This window comes from Mugil cephalus, chromosome 19 (genome assembly GCF_022458985.1).
Source record: "Mugil cephalus isolate CIBA_MC_2020 chromosome 19, CIBA_Mcephalus_1.1, whole genome shotgun sequence".
NCBI lineage: Eukaryota > Metazoa > Chordata > Actinopteri > Mugiliformes > Mugilidae > Mugil > Mugil cephalus.
Genome location: NC_061788.1, coordinates 14181434 through 14206500, shown reverse-complemented (window position 1 = coordinate 14206500; position 25067 = coordinate 14181434). Strand labels below are relative to the sequence as shown.

Genomic DNA, 25067 nt, shown 5'->3' with positions numbered 1-25067 from the left:
ATCATTTTATTAAAGTCAAGAGTGCTAGGGTATGGCAGAGATTATAAAAGGAACAAGGGTTCAGATTGTATACATGGATTGGGTTACTGTACCTATGGAGTGGAGCAATAACGGCTTCCATATGCCTGTCTGAACATATGGCACTTTTTCAACATCATCATTTAGGTTGAGTGATGGGTGTGGTATTTCAGACAAACAGATGGGGGGAAGACAAATTTCTAGGAGATATTTACTTACAGCACAATAAAGTACAGTGAAGCATGAAAGCGGGGAAAGACAGGACAGCAGTTTAGTCACACACAGGAAAACTGGAAAAACCTTCATGTGTCTGCTATGATGGATACGACCACAGTGCTTTAGGCAAAGTTCTATCCAGGTTACTCCTCTAAAATCACTGCAGGCTGTCTGAGACTCAAATGCTTCCTGACAGAGTGTAAGAACTGGCAAATTTTAACTGTCAAAAATGCGAATCCAGCCAGTGAGCACAGTTTCGAGTCCTGTGGGTCAAAAATACAAGTATACTGTTGAAATATATCCATCCATATCCAAGCAGTTGTCAAACTATTGACAACTGTTTGGATATGGATGTCAGTTTATGGATTTTTCTTTAATTTGGCACAAAGAGGGGCTGACATGATAAGGAATTCTGTGCAGCATAGACATTTGCTATATTGTTTCCATAGATGATTTCATGATGTAATGTAATGGAGCTAAAACTGCTTACCAAATGTCATCAATCCTGATACATTAATGTGAATGAGACTTTCCATGAACCAATAACCAGGACACAGAGAGACATTTATGCTTAGCTCTTGTTATGTCTTCATTTTCCTTTGGCAAAGCCCAGCCCATGAGACGAAGACACATCTTTCTAATGTGAGAAACTGAGGTAATGACACTGTGAGTTTTTTATTTATTTTTTCATCTAGGTCTGAAAGTGCTGACCAGTGACGACTACTGTTTGTTTGACTGTTGCCTTTCTTACCACTATTCTGACCAGAAAACACAAAGCTTCTCAAAGGGAAATAAAGATAATTATCCATCGTTTATAGACACTTTATCCTGGAGGGGGCCTCAGGGAGCTGAAGACCATCCCAGCGGACATTCTGGGATAAGTGGAGTACATCATAGACCACGTTGCCTCCTTCACGCTCATATACACACTTACAGCCAATTTAGAAACAAAAATTAACCTAAGAAGTGATGTCTTACAACCCCACACAAGCACAAAGAGAACATGCAAACTCCACATAGATATGACTTCTGAGCTTGGTAGGGTAATCTTGACAGCTCTGAACAATAGATGGGAGAACACAGTATGGTCATTCCGTAACTGGAACAGCAGTGTATTTAATGGTGCTCGCAAAATTAATTCTGTAATATCTAGCTGTCCCAAGGCCACAGAAATTACCCCCTAATGCATCCTCAACAAACGGGTTAGTGTTATACCCCTTTCACATTGAAAATACCAGGTTGACACAGGATTTTCAGACCCAGGTTGACCTGCCTTTGGTGTGCTTTCACATTGCCAGTAATCCCTGGTCAGTGCCCGATAATTTCTGCCGAATCTCCTCTTCTCCTCGGTTGCAGAGCAGCTTGCAGATCTCGCGGTCTTGCCAGTGCGCTGCCATGATCAATTAAAAAAAAGTGTGGGATATCGCTAAACAAGCTCTATATAAACAGTTGAAGATGCATTCCCCGATCGGTGCAATTTCCCAACATCGCTGTGTGTTGGACAAAAACCTCTGCCCTTCAGAGATTATTACTGTTATGGGAATAGACCAAAAAAGCTGCTCGCAGCCCTGGAGCTTCTACAATCACACAGTCTGACAGGCAGTCAAACTGTGAGTGACAAAATCAGAATGTGACAGGCAGGTACATCATGTAAATTAGCGATATGGCATTCCTGTTCACAGCCGGACATAGGTCGATTGCCGGGACATTCAACCCGAGTCGTAAACCTGGGGGCTTTAGAGAAACTAAGCATACAGGAATTTGGATCATTCTTGGTCAGATCTACTTCAGTCTGGTACAGTATTTGGGCAGCAAGTGATGTTTTACAAGTCCACAAGAACACAAGTACAGACAAGAATGCATACTGAGAAACATCCCTGGTCTCCATCCTAGTGTAAGAAACTCAGCCAAAGACTATCCTTCCTGTGACTTGATCAAGCTACATGTTACAACAGATGCTTGGCTTCTGCGAAAAAATGTCACCACAAATTTGAATGAGTTTAAGGCTGCATTTAAGACTAAAGTTCCATCTCTATTTATCTTCCATGTCTTTCTCCTCCTGCTTTTTTTTTGTTTACTTTTATTTATTTTTATTTTTTTTAAACAAAATTATCATTCCATGGCCTAGGCCAAGAACCAAATGTACAACCACTTGATTTATTTTTGTGTGACACAGTTTTAATCACCATGTGTACTCACAAACAAACTGCATCTTGTTACTCTTCATCTATTTAGCCATTTGGTCCGGCATCAAGGTCTAAATGAGTCTCGAAAATGGTTTTTGGGCAAATCTGTCTCTTGGTATAAAACTGCGCATGTGTGTTTGTTGTAAACACATGAAAAAACATTTAGGGTTAGAAATAGTTCGCTCTGGTTTGGCTCCTAGTGTGGACTGTGAACCTCTGATCCTTTCCCCACAAACTCTTTCCAACCAAAAATATTTTATCTCATAGCCCAATTTATCCATTGACACACAATCTTATTGTCAATTTAAAGGTGACAGTGTTCCAATTTAACAAACGATTTTATAACATCTCTGCTTCCTGTTATATTATTATACTACAGATAGATGATTGATCTGTTTTACCCTATCAGATAAGCAAAATTAACCAATAAATAATGTAGTATCATCAACATATAACATCACCATGACAATTTAATCTTTGTGGCATACTGTAGACCATTAACATCACTTCATGTCATCAATCACTCTAATATGAATGAGTCTTCCATAAACAAATACCCAGGACACACAAACACCTCTATGCTTAACCCTAGTTATCTTCCGTTTCCTTTGGCAAAGGCCAGTTGGTGTCCAATCAGTAAGTTTGACGGCTACTGAATTATTACGTATAAACTGTTTTGTTAACTTGTTGTGGCAATAAAGCTTACTGAAGGCAAAAATGAAAGCCCTCAACCATTTTCCACATAGCGTCAGTCAGGAATCTGCAGTCCAAACCCCGCAGGCTAATGGGATCATTACTCGGGAAGAGAAATATTTAAAAAATGTTATTGCACTTTCAAAAAGAGCAACTCAAATTCATCTGAATCCGGTTCAGTTTGAAGTCGAGGTAATCATAGATTAATCTGACGCTTGCAGCATTACAGCGTAAAGGTTAAAGGAAAAAAAAAAACAGGACAAAAAAAAGTCAGTGGTTCCCCAGATTCAGGTTGCTGCAACATGTCACGCTGACAGCTCAGTAAATTAGTTATTTGAAAATACACCGGCGCTAAATGCAGACTAGAGAATAATTGAACCCTTAATCTGTTGAGACATCCTTTTGTGCTGATTCGGAGGGACATGAGATGGTCACTGATAAGACTGGCCTCAAAGCTAATGGTAACAGGAAAGTTGAGTACACTGACATAATGGACTGCATTGTAGTGTGTGTGTGTGTGTGCGTGTGTGTGTGTGTCCTCTAACCCCTCCAGGGATAATTAAGGACACATTTTACCCTGGCTTCTGGCGGAGGTGTGTGTGTGTATATATACGTGGTGTGTGTGTGTGTTTGTGCACATGTACTCTAATATGCCCCGTCCCATTCCTTGTACACGTCGACCTAACCTGCCCTCTGTGTCTAAGACTAGTGCTTCTGGGCTGATTGGCCGTATCTCTTTCACCCAGCAGCATACACACATACACACACATAAATACACACAGGCACACACCTTTAGAGACCAAGCCCTTGTAAAGGCACCTCCTTGGGGACACACCATGAAATGTACTCCTTGTTAGGGGCTGAGTGTGTGTATGTGTGCGTGTGTGTGTGTGTCTGCTTTTCCTCAGCTGTTTCCTGCCAGCTCGGAGACCAACAGACTGTGAAGGCCTCGCTCCCACTCCTCAAAGCTCACCACTCTCTACCTCGAAATAACTTTGAACAATGTCTCAGACGATGTCATTATGAGGAAAATCTGACATGAGAAATGGATGCCTCTAAAATCTGATACTCTACACGCGCATACCCCGCCGTGATAAAAGTGTAATTTTGGGGTAACAGATTCTTTCCAAAGCGTTATCGGCCCTTATTAAAGCATTAATAGTTCCAGTCACTCTTAAACCTAAAGGCTTTCGGTCTGAATTTTTAGCAATTGAAATGGACATTTTAACTTTATTATCGTGAAGTCATAACAATGAGACCATTTGGTTTCAGTGCACCTCAATATAATCCATAAACGATTGTTGAGGTATTCTGTTAATCAGTTAAACTTTTTTTTCAGCTTCTTTGATGTGTAATTCCCTTTTACAAGCTTTCTTTGACGGGGAAAGTGAGCAAACTGAAGACATCGCACATCGCTTGAGTCTGAGACAAACTATAAGACTTTTAATAGAGGATTTAATAAGCCAATGAAATGGGGGAAAATAGACAGTATTTATGAATAGCGTCGAGTTTCCTGGTCATGTTCCTTCATATTCTGATATATGTATAAGCTTTACTAGAAACAGAATTATTACATTTTTGCAAGACATCTGGTGGCAATAACTAGAAGTTCGTATGTTATATGTTGTGTGTTACCTGAATTCCCTGTTACAATGAAATCATGGCCTTGTCTAGTTTATTAGGCGTGACCAATGCTTTAACCGAACCAAAGGTCAGAAAACCACAGCGAAACAATTGGACAAAGGCTTTAAGGAACAGACCGACCGACCCGACCAAGATCCTCGCATACACACACAGTCATTCATGATTTAGTGGACAGCTCTGCGGAATCTTCTCCAACCGCTATCTCTTCCTCTTCATCCTCCCTGTTTTAACTCAAGCCTCTTATCAGCCGCGGTGATACTTATGAGGTTGCCGCATACTTACAGAGGAATTCAAAGCATTGCACTGACATTTCTAAACGGCTCAAACAGGCCTTGAGTCTGTTTTTGTTCAATCCTGCGTTGATAAAAGGATGTTTTATTGAGCCTCTCCAAAAGGGCCTGGAGCTGATAAAGACCACCGGCTGCAGATCACAGTGTTTAGCTTAAGCCCGTGATCAACGTTGCAGGTTGTCTAAATTCAATGCATTTAATCCTAAAATATTGGTTTGGAAAGAAACTATATGAATGTATTTTTATGTGCATGCACCTTTGTGTTTCTACATCTGAAAGGATCCGTACTACCTTTCAGCTTGAGTAAAAGGAGGCAAAACAGCAAGGTGCACTGTTCCCTTCCCTCTGTTGTCTTTGTTTTCTCATACGGCGCATGAGTTTGTTAAGCTGCTCCGGTTAAGATGTCTTCTATCTCCTTTCCAGAGGGGCTCTTCTAACAAAGACAGGACTTTAAGACATTTAGTAGAGAGGATAAAAGTAATCTTACTGAGTGCCTCCGTGAATGGACGTGCAAGCAGAGACTGGTAAAGCCCTACAAGTTATCTTTTGTCTGACATTTTATGGAAGCTTCGGATGCTTCAGGGTTAAGGAAACATTACAATGAGTGGAAATGTGAGCAAACTTTTGACCTGCTACGGCAGCAGAGCATGATTGACTGCGACAATGAACCAAAATATTGGCACGAGTTTCACGAAAAAAACAACATAGCAGGATACCAAACGAGCATGAGAATCCTGCCTGATTTTCTCTAATTACATCCTTTTTTTTAATCCCTTGCGTTATCATGCGGTATATTAAGCACACCAACCTGCTCCAAAGGCAAAGAAGAAGCTCTTGTCAGGGTGTTCCTCCAGCAGTGCCTTGACCCTCTTGCCCATCCTCTCATTCCTCTTGTAGATGAGTTCCTGTCGGAAGTAGCTGTCTATTTCCTGGGCGGTGACCTGCTCACTGGGTGGCAGTGTCACATTATTGAAGTTAGGGACCTATAAGTTGGAGGGGGAGCGGTTCGGTCGGCCGAAGAAGGTGGAAAAAAAAGAAGAGAGGACACAAATAAATACGCTGTGGCTCTAAAGATGGACAGTTTTTTAGATTGCCACACTCCTAGCCACCGAAATGGCAGAAGAGCGACTGTATGAAAACTATCTGGAATGAAGAGATCTGCGGGGACTGCCAGGAGAAAGACATGGAAAAGATGATGAAGAACAGAAGAACTGACTTGAGACATTGCGAGGAGGGGGGTGAAGAGGAGGGTGAGGTCGTTTAGAAGGTTAGGGGTGAAAGCAAAAGGTCAAGGGTCATGTCAGTGTGACAAACATAAGGTCAAGGGGTCAAAATGACTCGGAGCTTATTAAGTGAGAATGAAAGTAGTAGTAGTACGTAACTGCTCCGTGCTACTAAGACAAGAAAATACGCAATCAGATAAATCACATAAGGAAACATGATAAAAAAAATATATATATACCTGTGAGGTGTCATGATTGAAGATGATGGAGTTGAGATCTCCACAGTTGTAGTGCCTGATGAGGTCTTCTGTGGTGTACGGGACCTGGAGGCTTCCTGCTCTCAGAGACTCCTGCTGCAATAACGTCTGGTTCAGGGCAAAGATCACCTAGAGTGAGGCGAAGACAACCAGTTATTGATTTGTAACCTGAGTGACTCTCTGAGCTCCAGAACGCCGCAGTTGTAAAAAGCAAACCGAGCAAATGTTCAACACGATTATACTTTCAGTTCTACATTTGTCACCGCCGACAACCAAGACAGAAACAGTGTGAGTGAATCGTTTAGCCATTCGTTTTAATGTTTAATTTATAGAAAAGAAATGTTTCCGACTACTCAAAGACGAATGGCTCATCTTAATAAATTTCCATTCCTGAGGAAGGTTTAGAAATGCAATGATCCAGCCAGTGGAAATGCCAGTGGAAACCTCTTAGCGTAGCAACGCTAACTTAACCCAGTTATGATACGACAGAGGACGACCACTAAACAGCAAAGTAAGACTGATGTCTTCAGAGAAACCGAGGTCCAAACCACACACATTCATGTGGAAGCTACAAAAGCACCGACGACTAAACATTTTTCTCTCTAGTCTTCAGCGGAGTTCAGCCACTGAGGCTACGAGAGCATGGGCCGACTGCCTGTGGTCGACCTAGGACCACAACTGGCTTAGCTTCGCTATCACCTGCTGAGAGGCTCCTGTGGAAATGAACCGTCATCAGGGTTTGGCGTGGCAAGGCCCGTCTGAAACAGGCCAACCTTGGGTCACTTTAAATCTATCAATGAATAATCTTCTTGTAACCGTGAACGTGCGTACAGCCTTTTATCCGTCCAGTAGCTGAGGTAGTTTAGAACGGGATCATCCCTATGTTCCCCGCTTTGTATGTGACCAGGGAAATAGGACCCATTTTTTAAAAAATGGTTAGGGTTAGGGACCCGGGGAACATAGGACCTATTTTTTAAAAAAGGGTTAGGGTTAGGTTTAGGGTTAGGGACCCGGGGAACATAGGACTCGGGCAAAATATGTACGCTCCCGTTTAGAACTGGCATACAGAAACAAGCAGCAGACAAACAAATATATACGTCAGATTGGGCATAAAATTTATTCTTGAGCAACACAGACACATGCATTATTTAAACCGCAAACAGGTAGCAAAGTGCGGTAATGTTTTGCTGAATTCAGGAGGCCGTTTGAGCTTCTCCTGCCAAGAACCCCTCCGAGCTTTGCTCCAGATACTCATCTATTGTGCGAGCGTGAAATCGGCCAGCGTTCGGCGAAGGAGCCCTGGTGAGCCAGCCGCCTGTGATCTGCGCCGCGAGGACACACATGTGCGCGCACGCGCGCAGACGCACACCCGCTCTGAAGGCCGTACAGTTTGAACACAACAAAACTGACACAGACGCGGGTGCAGAAAAGCGCCGCCACTCACTTGGGTGCACGGCCTCCCTCTGATCTCCCCGGCACACAGGCACACCTTTCACCCCGTCGGCCATTGATCTTGATTGCCATGAAAGGGGAAAGTTTGTATGGTTTATTTGTTTCTCAAAGGGAACGCTCAGTCAAAGTGAAGATGTGTTTTGTCAGCTGTGGAAGGATGCAAATGTGTCCATAGTATGTCTGCATACTCTCTGTGTATGTATTCATCTGTGTGCGCCTCAGATCTTGTGTCAAGTGTATTGATATGCATGCTGGTACACAAACCGGGCCAACCTAAGCGGGGCCGTTCAGCTTTCTAAGGTGCTCTGATGACACTTTTCCCTCTCGGCTGTCGCATTGTGGGAGCCTCGGTACAGCAGGAGGAGAGGAGGGCAGCGCGGAGCAGATGCCTTCTTGTCAGGGGACAAAGAACCTCTCCGTCACCCTCTCTTCTCCTCTCCTCCGCGCTCCCTTCCAGCTTTCATCGGCCGCGCATCAAAGTGGCGCTCTGCATATGAAAAGGGCCCCGTCTTTATGCCACGCAAATTAGCCTATCGCCGCCCCTCCCCGACTCATTTCACAAAAACACCCTCACATCTGTGCCACGTCCGTGAGGGAAAAGCCCTCATCTGCAGGGTCTCCCCTTTTTCTCAGCTCTCCTCTTTCTCTGCTCGCCATGCCTTTCAGCCCCTTAAATTATGGTAGTGAAGGGAGGAGGAGGAGGAGGAGGAGGAGGAGGAGGAGGGAGAGGAGGAGGGCGAGGAGGAGGTGGGGGTGACGGGAAGGATCAGCAATATATATATATATATATATTGGCTGATTTAAAAAAAAAAAAGATAGACAGGAAGGAAACACTAACAAGAAAGTGTAGAAGGACACAGGAAAAAAAGAAGCGGACGAGAGGGCTGGATAAAAAGAAAACCTCAGTAAATGATTTCTTTCTATTCTGCTGTGATCCTCCTCTTCTGTTAGTGCACTGTGGGTCAGTGGGTACATTTTCCCACTCGGCTCCTTTCATCAGGTTCCCCCTGTTTCTTCTTCTCCTTCACTGCTGTCCCCTAGCCCGCCCCCTCCTGCACACACACACACACACACACACAGACACACTGACACACCCCTTGCTGATATCAAAGCAAGCGGAGCCAATGAAAGTCAATAATTGTCCTTTGTCATGGAAATGTCCCCTCTTGTTGAGATGGAGTGGGGTGTGTGTGCTCATCTAGAGCAAACATCATCACAGTCAGATTCCCACATGTGGAGATTTGAAGTGTTCGGCGGCTCAGTTGAAAAAAAAAAACATAAAAAAAAAACATTAAAAAAAACAACAACTGTTAAGTGACTTTAGGATTCGCAAAAAAGGAAAAATAAGCTAAAAGCTAAAAGATAATTCTTTAAGGGCATGTGGTGTTGCAAAAAGATATAATAGCGAAATAGTTTGTATCTGAACACGCCGCAAAGACTGCAGCCAAGTAGCTCATATGATCTGTCCCAGTGTTAGAGGAAATGTTTTTTCATTCCAGTAGTTTTGATTAGTTTTTCAGAACAGAGCGGGGCATGTAGATGCCTCTCTGAAATCACATGTTCGCTTGTTCTTCTCCGTTCCAAATAACCATGACGTTGAGAAAATACTTGTGTATTGGGAGGTTTTGATGAGAGCAGCAGAGATGTTTGTGTGTTGGCGCCCTATTGATTTTGCTCGCTTGCTTTTTTCGCAACCACTTCTGGTTCAGTCTGAGTGAGCCGATGTGCTCTGCCACAGGGTCAACGTGATCGTCCGGCCAGGATCTGAAAAATGCAGACGGAAAAGGACCCGCTGCAAAAACTGACCCTCAGCAAAGGCCCAATATCAGATTGGTATGCACAGCTCATGGACAGTACACTTCACACATATCAGTCTGAATCAATGGTGGAAAAGATCTGTTACTATGACAACAAATCAGATGAGACACCAGTGGATTTGTCATCTTGTGAAGACTCCATAACTGAGCTCATCACAATTAATGTGATGTCCTGGTGTAGAAATCCAGTGTGGCCTAGAAACAGATGGCCAGCAGAGATGAAAATCCGAGCTGCTTCGTGTTCAGCATGCACTGATCAGGCATAACATTATGACCACTGACAGGAGAAGTAGCATTGACCATATTGTGACAAAAAAACAAACAAAAAAAACAAACATGAAAAACAGTAGAGGGAGTTGACCTGGCCTCCAAATACACTAGATCCCAAACTGATCAAGTGTCTGTGGGATGATGAATAGAAGCACCTCCCCTCAAACCATAGGACCCCACTAACAAAAATCTGTTCCCAGACACCACAGGACACCCTCAGAAGGCCCATGTCCATTCTCTGATGAGTCACAACTGTTTTGGAGACCTACGCAATATTGGAAAGGTGGTCATAATGTTATGCCTTATGTTTGTATTTCAAGCTCTGCCTTCATAATCACCATAACCATAAGTGGTTATAAGTACTGATAAGATACCTGGAGGTATTTGGTCCCAGCAACAATGTCAGCAACACATTTTGTCTGTATACACAGCGTATGTAAACTGTTCGCGCGGGGCCGCCACAGCATGGATTTGGTGTAATGCGAACAACATGTAAACACAAAGCTGCGCTCCTTTTATGGTAAAGCCCCCGGCTAATCGAAGTAACTCTGATTGTAAACGCTGGCACTGGACCTGGAGAGTGTTTCAGTAACTTAATTTCCAATTCAGTTTTAATGAGACACTAAAGAGGAGCATGTGTGCTCCCGCACGCACCTATCTTTGTGCGTGCGCGCGCGCGCGCGTTTCACTTGTTTTCTGACCGACTGTGCTTGTCGTCGCAAGTTTTAGAAGGAGTCCATCCATGCTGTCGGCAAACCGCGCGCTCCGACGGATATGCACACATGCATAAACACACACTCGAGCACACAAAGCACTTGCAGCCAGTTCTGAGTCTTGGCTATCTCCCAAGTACAAATGAGGACTTCCAACAGCTCCTCTGTTTCCTCCAGCCTCTGTGATGTTATCAGAGTAAAACAGCTCTGTCTCTTTCTTTTACATTTATATATATATATATATATATATATATATATCATTCAGAGTGACACAGAGAAGACAGTAAAGTATGATCCCTACCAGAAATCAGTAAAAAAAAAGGGGGGGCTCAGCAGTGGGAGAGAGGAGGACAGAAAGAAAAGGAGAGATAGAGCTCCCTGCACCGATGTTATCAAAGAAACCTCAGAGGAGGAAAGAGCAGACAGAGATGAAGGCAGACAGGAAGAAAAAAAAAAAAAAAAAACAGAGATAGGGATTCTGAATTTCTCATGTGCGATGCTATCGGTGAAATGTTAGTCAGAGCAGTCAGCCCTAAAACAAGACCGGTCAGGAAGACGGAGGCACTGCCAGGATTTTACAGAGCGGTGACTGAGAGTAGTCAGGCAGTCCAACATTTACACATCAACACCTGGTAGTTTGATTGCATTGTTCCCTTTGAACGGTAGGAAGCAACTTCTCCTTTAGTGACACGATGTGGAAAGGTTTCATAAACTGACTAAACAGCAGATGTGAAGCTCATTCTGAAATTAGTTCAAGGTTAATTTTGCTTTTCAAGACATGTCAGAGGGGGAAAAAAAGTACGACATGAGAGCCAAAATGGGCTAATGATGCAAATGACTAACCTCTAGTTGGCCCAAGAAGTAGCTCTACCTTAGGTACTATTTAGCATTTTATCTTCTTCTCCTTCTTGTAACAAGAGTCAAGTTTTATTCATGTGCGTTCAGTGAAAAAACATCAAAATCAGTGAGAATCTCACATGGTCTCACTACACTCAGAGTCACAACAAAGACTAAGGACATTTGACATGTCAACAAATATCAGCAGCAATTTCTACAGAGGTTTTTTAAGAGCGCCATCATTGCTTCACTCGCAGTCACTGGATTTATATGTACAGCTTAATTAAGCTATGCTCGAAATTTGACTTTTTGAATGCGGTCCTTGTCCCAGTTTACATGCAACGGAGAAAATCTAATAACTCCTCCTCCTCCACTAGGTGGCGATATGTGTGTTTTCAGTGGGTAAACACGGCTCCCATTCCGGTTGACTTATTACATCATATAATAAACAGCAGAGTTGTTCATGCAGCAGACCCATTTTTCAAACAACAACCAGATGGATAATAGTTCATCTTTTTTAATCTCGTACGTAATGTGTGCGCTTCTTATACTGCAGATAAGATGTGCGATATCCCTCAGGTTGTTAACCCACTGAAAAGACAAATATCGCCCCCTAGTGTGGAGGAGGAGGACATGTTCCCGTGAGTTATTCGATTTTCTCCCCTGCATGTATGCATGACCACATTCCTTTGTTTCTGAGTTAAGTGCAGGTCTAACTAATGTCAGGGTGGAGATCAATAAATAATAAGTTAACGTGTGAAGCCAAGGTCATAACGCGCACACATAAAAGAGCGTTGTTCTTGGCTCTGGAGGAGCAGTAGAGATCAGTTAGAGACAGCAGCTGTTGTTGTACTCTACTTTGCACCAGATGATGGTGTCCAGATGATGAGTTTATTTACATACAGAGCACAAAACTGAGATTGGATCTGGAGACGCATGTTAATGACATGTCTGAACACATGTACCTGAAGCTGGTCACTTGCGATCGGATAGATCGGATCTTAATGCAAAGCCTGAACAGGTGGCCCTTACCCTCCTTCCATCTTCTAAACCTCCTCCTTCTTCTTTTCCTCCACCTACCCCTTCATCTCCCCTTCGCCTACTGTTCTGCTTCTTTTTTCCTACCTCTCCTCCACTCTTATCTTCTCCTTAATCATCATCATGATCTTCTTCTCCCTTTTATGGCGCTCAGCATGGAGATTTACTTCCATTTTATCTTTAGGTCGGACCCAATGAACATTAATTGCGTCATTTGTGCTACATGGAGATGGCAAAGGAGAAGTATTATGTTCAGCCAAGTTTTAAAACCCATAGGTCTTCAACATGGGGGAGGCGGAGGCACTGCGAGAGCGGGGGTAGCGAAATCTTTGGTTGATTAGACATTTTTTTATATATTTTTAAAAGTTTGTCCCACAATTTCCCCCCAGAAAATTTACATTTCTTTAAATGCACATTACCATGAATCCAATCCAACATATTTTAGTAAAGAGATAAATGGAGGCAGAAGACGTTATCTTTCTGTCAGAACTTGCATCGCACCAGTTTACACAGAGCGCCAGCACTAGCAAAGACCTGTCAATCTGAGCCTCCTGTACACAGTAGGCTCCGCCCCGACCGCTGCTTGAGCCAATCATGAGGCCGCATATTACACACTCACTCTGTCGGGTTCCCTGCAATTGGCCGAGAGCCTTTTCAGTCCCCAGGTGAAATCTAGCTAACGGTGTAATATGTATAAATACCACTAGTTAAACGTGAGTTTAATACAGAACACATATAGTAGGTAGGGGGTCCCTACTTCATCCCTCCTACTTAATCAGTTTGGGGGTCCTTGGCCTGAAAAACACTGAAGACCTCTGCTTTAAACTGACGTGAACGTGTGTAGAAATGAAGAAGCAGAGTTTACATTTTTCTTTATGACCCTGGATCGTCGCGGGAACTGACTGAAACCTTTCTGATTCCAGGACGCCCACAGGTGGTGAATATTTCAAATTTCAAAGCGATTTCTCTCTCGGATTATTCCCCCGACACCACGAAAAGGAACGGTCCGTCGTTCTTGCAGCAGTCGCATGCCTGCAGGATTCACACGGGATCCGTTTCCATGCGTCGGAGCGCGGCGGTGGAAAACGGTTAACATTCTGAGGCTGAAATGTTTGTTTTTTTTCCCTCGCAGTTGTAAAGAAATGGCTGCGGCTTCAGTAGCTAATGGGTATTGCGGCTGCAACAGTCTCTGTTTTATTCAGCAGGTATTCACCGACACTCCACACACACACACACACACACACACACACACACACACACACACACACTGCACATAAATCTTTCACCACTGCACAAGCTTTCACTTTCAGGCTGAAAACCTTCCATTTAAACACAGATACACACACCTGTCAGTTTGAGTTATCTGTATTCCTTCTTCACCCTTCCCCGTCTACGTCTTTTTTCCTCCCCCGTCTCCCCTTTTCCTTCCCTCTACTCCCCCCTGAGCACATTTTCCTCCCCCCTTTGCCTACACCTCCGCTCTCCCTCGCGCATTCATCCTCCCATCATTTCATCCCTCCCTTCCTCTCCCCCCTTTGATCCTGTATATTCCCTCCCTCCCTCCGTTTCCATCCATCTCTCCCTCCCTTTCTCCCTCTCTCTCCTTTGATCCTATACATCCCCTCTATCAGCCAGGTCTTTTAAGATTTGACCCCTGCATTCCTCGGGTCACTAATGACCTCCTCGCTGCGCTGGGTGTGTGTTTCCGTGCATGTAAGTGTGTGTACACCTGTACGAGATTAGCCCTTCTCTTTGTGTGTTTGTATGTACATGTATGTCCATGTACATGCGAGCGTGTGTGTGCACTCAGATGCTTCATCACGGAGGATTACCGCAACCTCCACGGAGCTCAGGGTCCACCTTTGAAGATAGGTTTATTAATTTTCCGATGTAAGAGGAAGGAAATATGGGGATAAGATTTCCCGCACAGAAGAGAACGAGGAGGGAGGGAACAAAAGAAGAAGACGCCAAGCCACACAAGCAAAACTCCCTTTTGAAAGGAAAATCCATCTTCCTGTTAGAACTGATACATCCCATTCCTCTTGATCCCGAGCAGCTGAATGAATGAGCGGTGACACGGGCAACAGCCTACAGACAGAAACCTGAGGTCCACGTCCTCGCAGTGCTTCCACTTCTTTTCTTCAAAATTTGTTTTTTCGTTTTTTCGCTGGAAACGAATACGTTCGAGCATTGTTCGTTCCAAAAATGGAATAACTTTAAATTTATTCGCGGCCACAGCTGGATTATTCTTCTGATTCTTGAATGAATCCTTTAATCTATCAAATATGAAATACACTGCATCGACACATGAAGTATCAACACTTCACGTACACCAATCAGCCATAGCATTATGACCATTGACAGAAGAGGTGAATCACATTGACCATCTTGTGACAATACAAAGTTCTGCTGGGAAACTCTTGGACCTGGCATTCGTCTGGACGTTACTTAGACATGTAGGACCCACCTAGACCGGACCAGGCACCACCACCCCATAACAATGACACTCCTTGATGGCAGCAGCCATCCCCAGCAGGATGCAGCCTGACACAAACACAAAAATGCTTTAGGAACAACTAAAAAAAAACAAAAAAAACATGAAGAATAGCAGAAGTTGTTGACCTGGCCTCCAAAGGCACTAGATCCCAAACTGATCAAGTATCTGTGGAATGATCTACAGAGGAACCTCAACCCATAGGACTCAAACTACATCTTGTTGCAAGGCGCCACAGGACACCCTCAGACGACCCACATCCATCAATGTGTCAGACAGTTATTTTGGTTCATTTTGCCTTCTCTTCTACGTAGTTATCTTCAAGTCACATTTACTTGCGTCTAGTGTTTTATGTCTAATCACTAAAGAACTCAATCAGATTTATTTCTGATTCACATTCAGTCGTTTTCAGGTGGGTTAACGTCTTCCATTAACCCCCTTCAATCACAGTGAAAACCAACGCTTGCTCCCCGTGGATCCCGCAGCCTTGTGGGACACGGGCTGCCAGCATGCAGCCCACATTTATATGAAACTCCCCTTTCTCTGTGTACTCTGTGTTTCTTTATCTCCATCCAAAACCTACCTCGCTCCCTCCCCTCCCCTTCTCCCTCTCTCTCTCTCTCTCTCTCCCTCTTTCAATCTCTCTTGCCCTGTAAAAACATTCTTGCAGGGTGCATTTACCTTGGTGCCCGGACGCGGCCAAATATTTAGGCTGTCACAGGGAATCAGCCTCAAACCAAATGGCTGGAGGTTCGTGTGTGGGTGTGTGCGCGAGCGCGTATTGGGGATTGCGGTGATTGAAATGTCAACTTCTCAAACCCCCCACTCCTATCCTGCTTCGCTACGCCCTGAACAAGCAGCACACAAAGTCCCCACCAACACGCTCTTAGCTGATAAAAAAAAAAACAACATCTGCACACATTTATCACGAGGAAACCTCCTATCACAGGGAGTCATTCACAGGCAGCGATTAGCCACTTAACAGAACGTTATCGAGTGTGATAGCTGAAATACAGCGAGCAGGCATAACATTATGACCACCTTCCTAACATTGTGTAGGGTCTTGTGTTGCAGAATGTTTTTAGAGGGGCCTTTGGGTCGTACGGGTTGAAGGGAGGGGCCTCTGTGGATCAGGGTTGTTCCAGTGTTTCATGTTTTTTGAGTTGTTTCTAAACTGTTGTGCGTCTGTGTGAGGCTGCATCCTGCTGGGGATGGCTGCTGCCATCAAGGAATGTGTCATCGCTGCGGGGTGGGGGTACCTCGGTCTGGTCTAGGTGGGTGGCACACATTCAAGTAACACCTCAGCAGAACACTCCATTGTCACATTATGATTATTTACTTCCTCTGTCATGCCCGACTGGTGTATAAAAATACAGACTAAACAAGTGATAAAGAACCTGTAAGATTGGTGGGTTTAGTACAGTCAACGATTGGATTCAAGCTTCCTTCTATTTCTCACACTTCTATCAGTCCAGGGTATTATCTTGTCATCATTATTTGTAATCACACACTTTTCAACGCACAGTTTGGGAGTTTGTGAGAGCTGGCAACCGCAGACATCCAGTGTTTTGAATTTACCCCCGTCTTTCTGTCTGTCACTCCTCCTGTCTTTCTTCCTTATCTTTTACCCCACACGCAGGCAAACGGGTGAGCCGGCCGGCCGCTCGGTCCATCAGCCCGGCTCAGAAACAACACAGGGATCTTAAAAACACAGCGGGTCGCGAAGGAAAACAGCCATCAATCTCCGCGATTGTCTGTTGACCGAGAGACGGACAGTCGTTGAGTCGACGCCGTGAGTCAAGAACAACACTGCCGAGCCGCTTCGTGCCAAGATGCAGACTGCCGCAGCTGCGAGCACTTAGTGTGGACACACACTGACCATATGAGAATTCGCATTGTGTGTGTGCATTAACGCGCAAACAAAGAAAGAGGCGCGCGTGAGATGAGGACTTTGCGCGTGTGCGCGGGGGAAAAATTCGCCACGTACCCACGACGGCTCCGTGGAGGCATCATCATCTGAAAACTGTTACAAAGCCGTTAATCTGTCCTCTCGCTTTGCTGACGCATCCATTTCTATCCGGTTTATTTTCTTTTGTGCGACGCACACTTCTAAAGCTGCACAAAAAGATAGGTTCACACCCTCAACCGTAATTATCGTGCAATAAAACTTAATCAGCTACTTATCACTTCAGCTTCTCTGACAGGCTCTATATCTCAAAACAGGATGGAGAGCAAACACACACGTCTTTTTGGGGGCTGACAGGAGGCTTTTCTACCTCTTCAGGCTTTAAGGACAGAGACACACATGTTTTTGAACCACTCCTTTGCGTAGACAGATGGTACCATCATGAATTGCACTGTGTAGAATGTGTATTACTAGAAGATTCCACTAGAGGGCACAAATTAAAGAAATTCTGTATTATTCACTTAGGATGCTATTTTGAGGAAAAGTGGGCTCAGTGGACAAATCATTCCTATCTCAACAGTCATTGGACAAGGGTTGCGGGGTAAACCCTGGACACCCTGGTCTATCGCAGCGCTAGCACAGAGAGAATTTAGAATCACCAATGAACCTAACGTGCATGTCTTTGGACAGTGGGAGGAAGTCGGAGTACTTGGGGAGAACCCGAGCAGACACAGGGAAAGGGAGAACGTGCAAAAAAGGCCCCAGTCGACCAATGGATTCGAACCCATTCGTACTGCGAGGCGTCAGTGGACTCACTGGACCAGCGATGGGCAGAATTGCTAAGGTGGCTCAAGCTTCTCATTTGCAAAACACAGCACCAGTATATTTATAGTAATGACACACTGTAATGAGGCAGACTTGGTCTCCAAGGCCAATAACAATGCAGGATGACAGGATTTCTCGTATGAAATGTCCCGTTTTCTGCACCCAATTTTACATCTATAATCTTGACAAATGCCATTAAAAGTGTTCTTTTAGTGACTGAGAAACTTCTTCTTAAGAATATGGGACATATTTCACTGGATGTTGGTAGAAAAAAATTGAGGACTCGCCTTCTTTGGCGCGTTAAAGAAGCTGCATTACACTGTAAACACAAATTAAGTATTCTCTGTAACCATGACAGTAAAATTTACTATCCCCTAGATACCATTTGTACCAAACCAACAGAAAATGCAATCAACACAAACAATTCACGCAAATTGCGTCTTGGCACACTACACCTGCAACCACATGGAAGCAACCTGAACTCACTGGAGTGAATTGGGTCAAATTAAAACCCGCTAGTTTCACTTTATAGAAACCTTTCATGTCTTCCCAGGCTTCAATTAACAACATTTTTTTTTCATTACTGTTGTTTTTTTAATCTAAGGAACTACACAAATCACCACTTCAAATCCTTATAAGACTGTGTAATTGCGAGAAGCACAGCTTTTCCGACTGCACAGGGTGATTGGTACAATTTTGTCAAGGCAGCTTGTTTTTTCAGCATTGGACGACAAAGCAGCAGCAGCAGCAGCAGCAGCAGCAGATCCGGAAATAAATCGCCAACTTTTGACTCTGCAGAAATCAGATAGGAAGACACAGCTGGGATCAAAAACCCACACAGCGATGTTTATGAGTATCTGCAATTCCCTTAAACCACTGGCCCGGGTTCAGAACCGAGGAACCGCTGACAAACCAAAATGAAAAGGCCATGCGCGCACACACGCACACACACACACACTAGCACGCAGAGCACACAGACATGTGCGTTCATATTAATATGCACGTAAACACATTTGGTCATCTTGCATCAATTCCCTTGTTCCAAACAAAAACACAGATTCAAAGAGCTCCACGGTCACGGTCGACCTTTAACGCCATCGCCGGCACAAACAGTACACATCACACGCGAATGCAGAACGAGCCTGTGTAATGGAAAGTGGGACCATCCATCCAAACCATCAGAGAAATACAGTGTGTCTGTACATAGCGCCGACAGACTGATCATTGAAGGAGACAACAGGACCGTAGGAGATAAACAGAGGGTGAAAAATGTTTTGGGGCAGACGAATGGTTGGGAAGAACTAAAGAATCCTGCTTGTGAGGATTAAAAAAATCCAAAGAGGATGAAGAGGTGAAGAGACGGAAAACAGACAAAGCGACGGTCGCTGTGCGGACGCCTTCCGCGGCACACAGCCTCGCGACCACAGGCTTATAAACGGCATCCAAACACCCTCAGCGCGTTGGGAGCTCATCTGTCAGGGAAGCGTCCCTTTGCGCTCTCTGCGGACGGCGCAGGCATAAACACGATCCTGTCACGTTGGGTTACGATCAAAATAACAACCGTGAAAAGTTACACAAATGACACAAGATACAGGAAAATAAAAAAAATAAAAAAAGGCATGGAGCAATTTTAGAAGTGCTGCGGGAAGGGGAACCGCGAATGGAAGACGCACAAAGAGATACAGGGAAAGACGGAGGTTTGAATCCAATTTTAGCTCGGAGCTTGGGGATTTGACGGGTTTTAAATAAATAGGTTTTTATATGTATACTGCGTTCACACAGTTGGGCGCTCGGCAGCTCTTCAAGTCATCTGGCCGTGCAGACATTCTGTACAAAGTCTCCCATATTCAGAGACTTGAATGTATGCAGCATTTGACTGAAAAGCTGTTTCATTTATTATTTCTTCGTCAATCTTTCTTCATCAATTAAGCAGGTAAAAAGCAAGTAATGACATGCGTATTAAGAAAACTGTTGCATCATGTGATTCTTAGGCTGCAGCGTCCTTGGCAGATATTTAAAATGTACATTTCATCTATGATCATGTTCATTTGTCCAATCACTTTTGATCCTGTGAAAATGGGCGAGTGTTTTCAGGTGCTCAGAAGGTTCCTTTTGTAAATTAAACCTACAGATCACTTTGACCCTATATTAACTGCATAGCTGTAGGTTTGGGGAAGGAAATAAAACAACAAAATTCAGTCGAACATACCACATCCAGAATATCCAGCGGGCCCAAAGCTACCAGAGTAACACAGGCCGAGCTGCGAGGCCGAACACTGGTGTTTCTGTTGAGCTCTCGCAAGCTTCAAGATCTCAGCTGCCACCAGCACAAACACACACGAAAACACAACACAAGGAAACACAAACAGCGTTTTAGTGGGAACAACCCTGAAATCCTTCATCCACAGAGCGGGAGTGTCTCTGGGTGGCGGGAGGAATCCGATACGCGTGTTTATTGAACGTGGCTCTCCGACGTGTGAGCACGCTCGCACTAATGCCTGTAAAAGCACGTGTGCGTGCAGCAGTTTCCACACACTTATCTGCGTGGTCTTGTTTGTGTGCGCGCCTCAGATCTAAGCCGAGCACACACAAATTCCAGCTTCATCAGATTTTCTTTGCACAGTTTCCTTGTTTTGTTTTCTTACTTCTACAATCAAATTATGAAGGGCCTAATAAGTGTTTTATCCAGATATTGACATCCAGTCATTATGGCGCTGTTGTCTTTTTCTTTCTTTTTTTCTCTGTCCACTGAGAAAGTGTGTTTTCCCAAAATACAGTTTTTAAAAAAAAATCCTTCAGAAGAGATGGTCAGACACGGAGACAAAAATGCACCGCACACCACAGGTTTATACAACGTCTCTCCCTTTCGATCCTCCATGAATTCAAAACAGAGCAGCAGACCATCACATTTCCCGTTGTGCTCAGACCAATATCTGTCAGTCATCCAAACAGCAGCAGCTATTAATCAAAAGGAGCGTTTCACACAAAGAGCAGATCTTATCTAGAATCTTCAACTGCAAGGTGTTCAGGGCGTGCTCCGAGCGACAGGCTTGAAGATGTCTTCGGTGGAAGGCGGCGATTCGAAGCAACAAAGTGAAGCCCGGGCCGTGTCGCTACATGACACGCAACAAATCAAAGGAGATTTGGCCTCGGCCCCTTAAGTGATGCGGAGGAACATCAGTCACATGTGTTTGGTTCACCAGGTCATTTCTAAATGGAAGACGAGATAACAGCGCCAATAAGGGCAACATTTCTCACTTGACGGGTTAGGGATACTTTTCTTTACACGCATGCAAGGAAATTATGTAAACCACGTGACACTAAAATGCCCAATTAAGTGAACTGATATTAAATGTGGCAATTAGACTCTAAAGGTTCAGCTATGTTCTCTTCCATTTGAGAAAAAAACGAATGAACGGATGGAATGATTGACTAGACGAGGCAACGTGGAGGCCTCATCTGGTGTGTGCATTGATTTGCTATGAATTCTTTAGGGTTTCTGCAAATGCAGTCAAATGCCCCAACGCACCGGTGTTTTAGATGGATTTCAGAAGATGTTTCTTATGCTGCAGTTGCAATGAGGTGGCTCTGAAAAAGACGTAGTGGTCGGAAAACTCAATAATGGCATGTTGGATAGAACGCGTTCCTACGTGAGTGGAGTGCTGACGGAGACTTGACTCTTGCAGCGGCCGCAAAATAAATGTTACCAAGCGATCCTGGCCGGCTTCACAGTCACAAACACAGATAACTGCTTCACTACATGTAAGGGAAAGGTCGCTGAAGAAAGAGGATTTTATCAGACGGCTTAACGCCGAAGGTGACGGTGATAATCGAGAGACATTTGTGCCTCTAACGGGTCGACAACGTTAGCTCAGGCTCCGGTCAGCAAGCGCATTGCTTCCAATATTGATGAGTACGCCACTCCATAAAAGTGTATGTGAGAGTGTTTTAGCGATATTTGATAAGTTTTTGAAATGTAGATGTTTCCATTACCATCTTTTTATTGCAATGTTTAGGTTTTGCACATTTCTAGGGGTGATGGAAACACAACAACTGACAATTTGGAGCCTCATCTCAATGCCAATGCAATTGCTCTTTGTGAATGATGTATTTGTCTGTCTCTGCCAAGTCAAGTCAGGCCACCATCATCTAATCCGACATGGTTACAATCGTAAACGGACGTATAGTATGTGGTGCAGTCTGATATAAGGCAGATATAAGTGAATGGAACATGGCTAATAAGCCATTACATTATTAGCTCACGTGCAGAAACTGACCCAGCAAAATATCTTACAAGCATCTAGTGATGTCTCAGCCTGTCACAGTTCTTTGGAGAGTGAAAAAAAAAGGGTCAGATGAGCAACGACTTGAACGCCAGCAAACAACTTTGCAGCGCAGGTTGAAAATCCTCACCGAGCTGGAAGAAATCCTTGGCGATGTTTAAGACAGCTATTCACTAGACTCCTGTTACGTGTGAAGATATGTAACAGCTTCAAGACATTTGGCTGTCTGAGTTGAAGTCGGGCCAAAACATCTGTGTACAGAAAAGTCTCTCAAACCCTCCTGTGTGGTGCTCACCTGCGAAATTCCACTAAAGCCACAAAAATGTGGACGGGAGCCAGAAAGACACAAGTGGTTCATGGTCGTTGTAGCTCACAAAACTATGTGGCCCGGAACGTAGTTCATCTCTTCATATTCCAATAGGTTCCATTTGATTATTATCTTGTGTACATAATCAGTGTGAAATCACATTTACTCCTTCACTGAAGAGTTATTCTTGGGTAAAATCTAACACATATTTATACACACTTAAGCCAGAGAGAATAAAGTCAGCGCATGCTGCAGACTTTAAATCTGGTTTCTCTGCAAAAGTGAGGTTGCCACAAAGCGAATAAGAGACACATTAATCATTCAATTTCTGCTGTTAAAAACAATAAATTGGGTTTACTCCTATTTATAAAGTGGCTGTTACAGAAAACCATTTCAACAAGGTGACATTCTGCAAGGAAGCAGAAACTATTAATCCTGTGTGTTGGAGCTCGTGGGCAGCGTTGGCCTTGTGTTGCTCGGCTGATGTCCAGCCAGGTTTGGCTCATTTCTGCAAGTGGTGGAGTAGCTGGACACGATCCAGACCAGCCGCAGACCTCACCAGCACACGGGGAAGCGTAGCATAATTTATGAGACGTCAAGGCAAACAGCAAAAAAAGGTTAATGCTCCTTTTAAAATTAAGAAACCCTGCCTTTAAAGGATTCTTCTTTTATTTATTGGAGTTTTAAACGTTTTGTGATACTCTTTAATTCGCTAATTAAAATATATTCGTAGGAGACGCATTTTTCAGTTTCTACTTTGGCTACTGGTACTGTCTGGTATCTAAAAGTGCATCTTGACCGGATAATCTGATGTCAGCTGTGTAATTTTAGGTGTTAAAATATTAGATTTTGTAGCTTGATAAACAACAGAAGCATTTAACTGTTCACTACTGATAAGATAAGATAAGATAAGATAAGATAAGATAAGATAAGATAAGATAAGATAAGATAAGATAAGATAAGATAAGACTTTATTGATCCCCATTGGGGAAATTAAAATGCTACAGCAGCACAAGTGAAGAAAAAATACAATAGTGAGCAAAAAGACATTAAATAGGACAAACTGATGTGTGCCTGCCTCTAAATAAATTGTTATTCACGTCTTATTATTCCCATGACAAACACCGTAACCCTGTTTAAATACCATGTAACCCATCTAAACCACAGCTTAGAGTTACATCCACTGACATGTGAAAATACAATATTTAAGTCAGAGTATTAGTTAGTTAAAGGGGCCTGTAACACTTACAGCAGTTCACACAGTACGGAGGTTTCGTGGCTGTGCGACAACAATGGAATTACAGCAAAGTGAATTAGTGTCAAACGTATCTGCCAACAAGTAAATACTTCAACTGCTGGCTGTGATTGTTGAAGATTACTGCAAGAAAATAATCCACTATAAAAAAAAAACAAAAAACAAAACATTTTGTAAAATTTATGAGGAGCAGTGAAGTCTGAGTTCAACATCACTCTGAGCCGAGCCCTCCAAGTTAAGGCACGTTACCCCACACAAGGTGTGTTCTGCGTTTGAATGAAGGTTTAATCAAATCTGCTGTGTTTTGATGTAACAGGAGACGTCTCGAGAGTGGGTTAAAACTGAACTCACGGTGAACCACAGTTGTTTTTGTCTCACTGCTGCGTCTTGACACTTCAGGTAACCGCTTGTTTTTGTCAACACGCACCAACTAATCGCCCCAAAATGATCATATGGCATTCTTTAATTTTCATGAGCTGCATGCTAATTGAATGCTAATTGGCTGCTGCTTAGTAAAAACAACGCCCCAGGGGCCTCGGTCGCATTCGGGGCTGCTAAAATCTTAACTTGCACAACAATAGAGAGAATGACGGTCACCAAACAAATTAAAATTAGCATCGTAATGACTCCCACGGCTCTTACGTATAACTTACATTAGCTTTAATTATGGGAAGGCCGCCGTTAGGGAGCGTTAAGTTCATTTGTAGATGCTGAGCTTTTCTCACTTAAATGAGGGCGGCGTTACGCTGCGAGGAAGCGGAATCCCAAATGCATTCTCGGTGTTTCTCCGCGAGCTGTTTATCCGAGGCACAGTTTCACAATCAGATGCTGGAACGCTGCATGGAAAACTGCCTGCTAAAATAAGCGGCGGTAGAAATATCTGTTATTTCATCTGTAATTACATTCAGAGTTATTTTTACTTGTCTCATTTGAGTTATTACGGATTAATCCTGGGAGCAGATCAAGCCTGTGATTAATTCATTAGAATGAACTGTGCTTAATTTGAGTGTTACGTTGGGGCCATCGGCCAAGTGAAGCAAGTTTTACGGTGCACGGAGAAAATTACATGTCTTTACGTTTTCAGTATGTAATGTAAAAGAAAAAATGTGTCATGGAACGAAATACTGACAAGGGACAAGTAAAATATATTCTGTGGCATGTAGCGCAACTTTAAAATAATGATAAAATGTGAAACTGCAGGAGTCCCCTGAGACTATTTTATTTGTCTCTGAAGATTATATTTCACTTACGGTAAGCTTTTTAATTTAGAAACTACAGATCAATCATCACAACAAGTATTCAGTAACAGATAAAGAGACTCTTTAATCATGGTTTGTTGTGAC

At 43.6% G+C, this 25067-nt stretch overlaps 1 protein-coding gene across 2 annotated transcripts in view; it reads right to left on the bottom strand.

Annotated features, from left to right (window-relative positions):
* The window catches only part of trabd2a (TraB domain containing 2A), a 59141-nt gene that overhangs the window by 21393 nt on the left and 12681 nt on the right, over nucleotides 1-25067 (bottom strand). For both annotated transcript variants that reach the window (XM_047568960.1, XM_047568959.1), the window contains 2 exons: nucleotides 6510-6656; nucleotides 5856-6030 (listed from right to left, as the gene is read on the bottom strand). In XM_047568960.1, the coding sequence (XP_047424916.1) occupies nucleotides 5856-6030; nucleotides 6510-6656 (322 nt within the window). The remainder of the gene's footprint in view (nucleotides 1-5855; nucleotides 6031-6509; nucleotides 6657-25067) is intronic.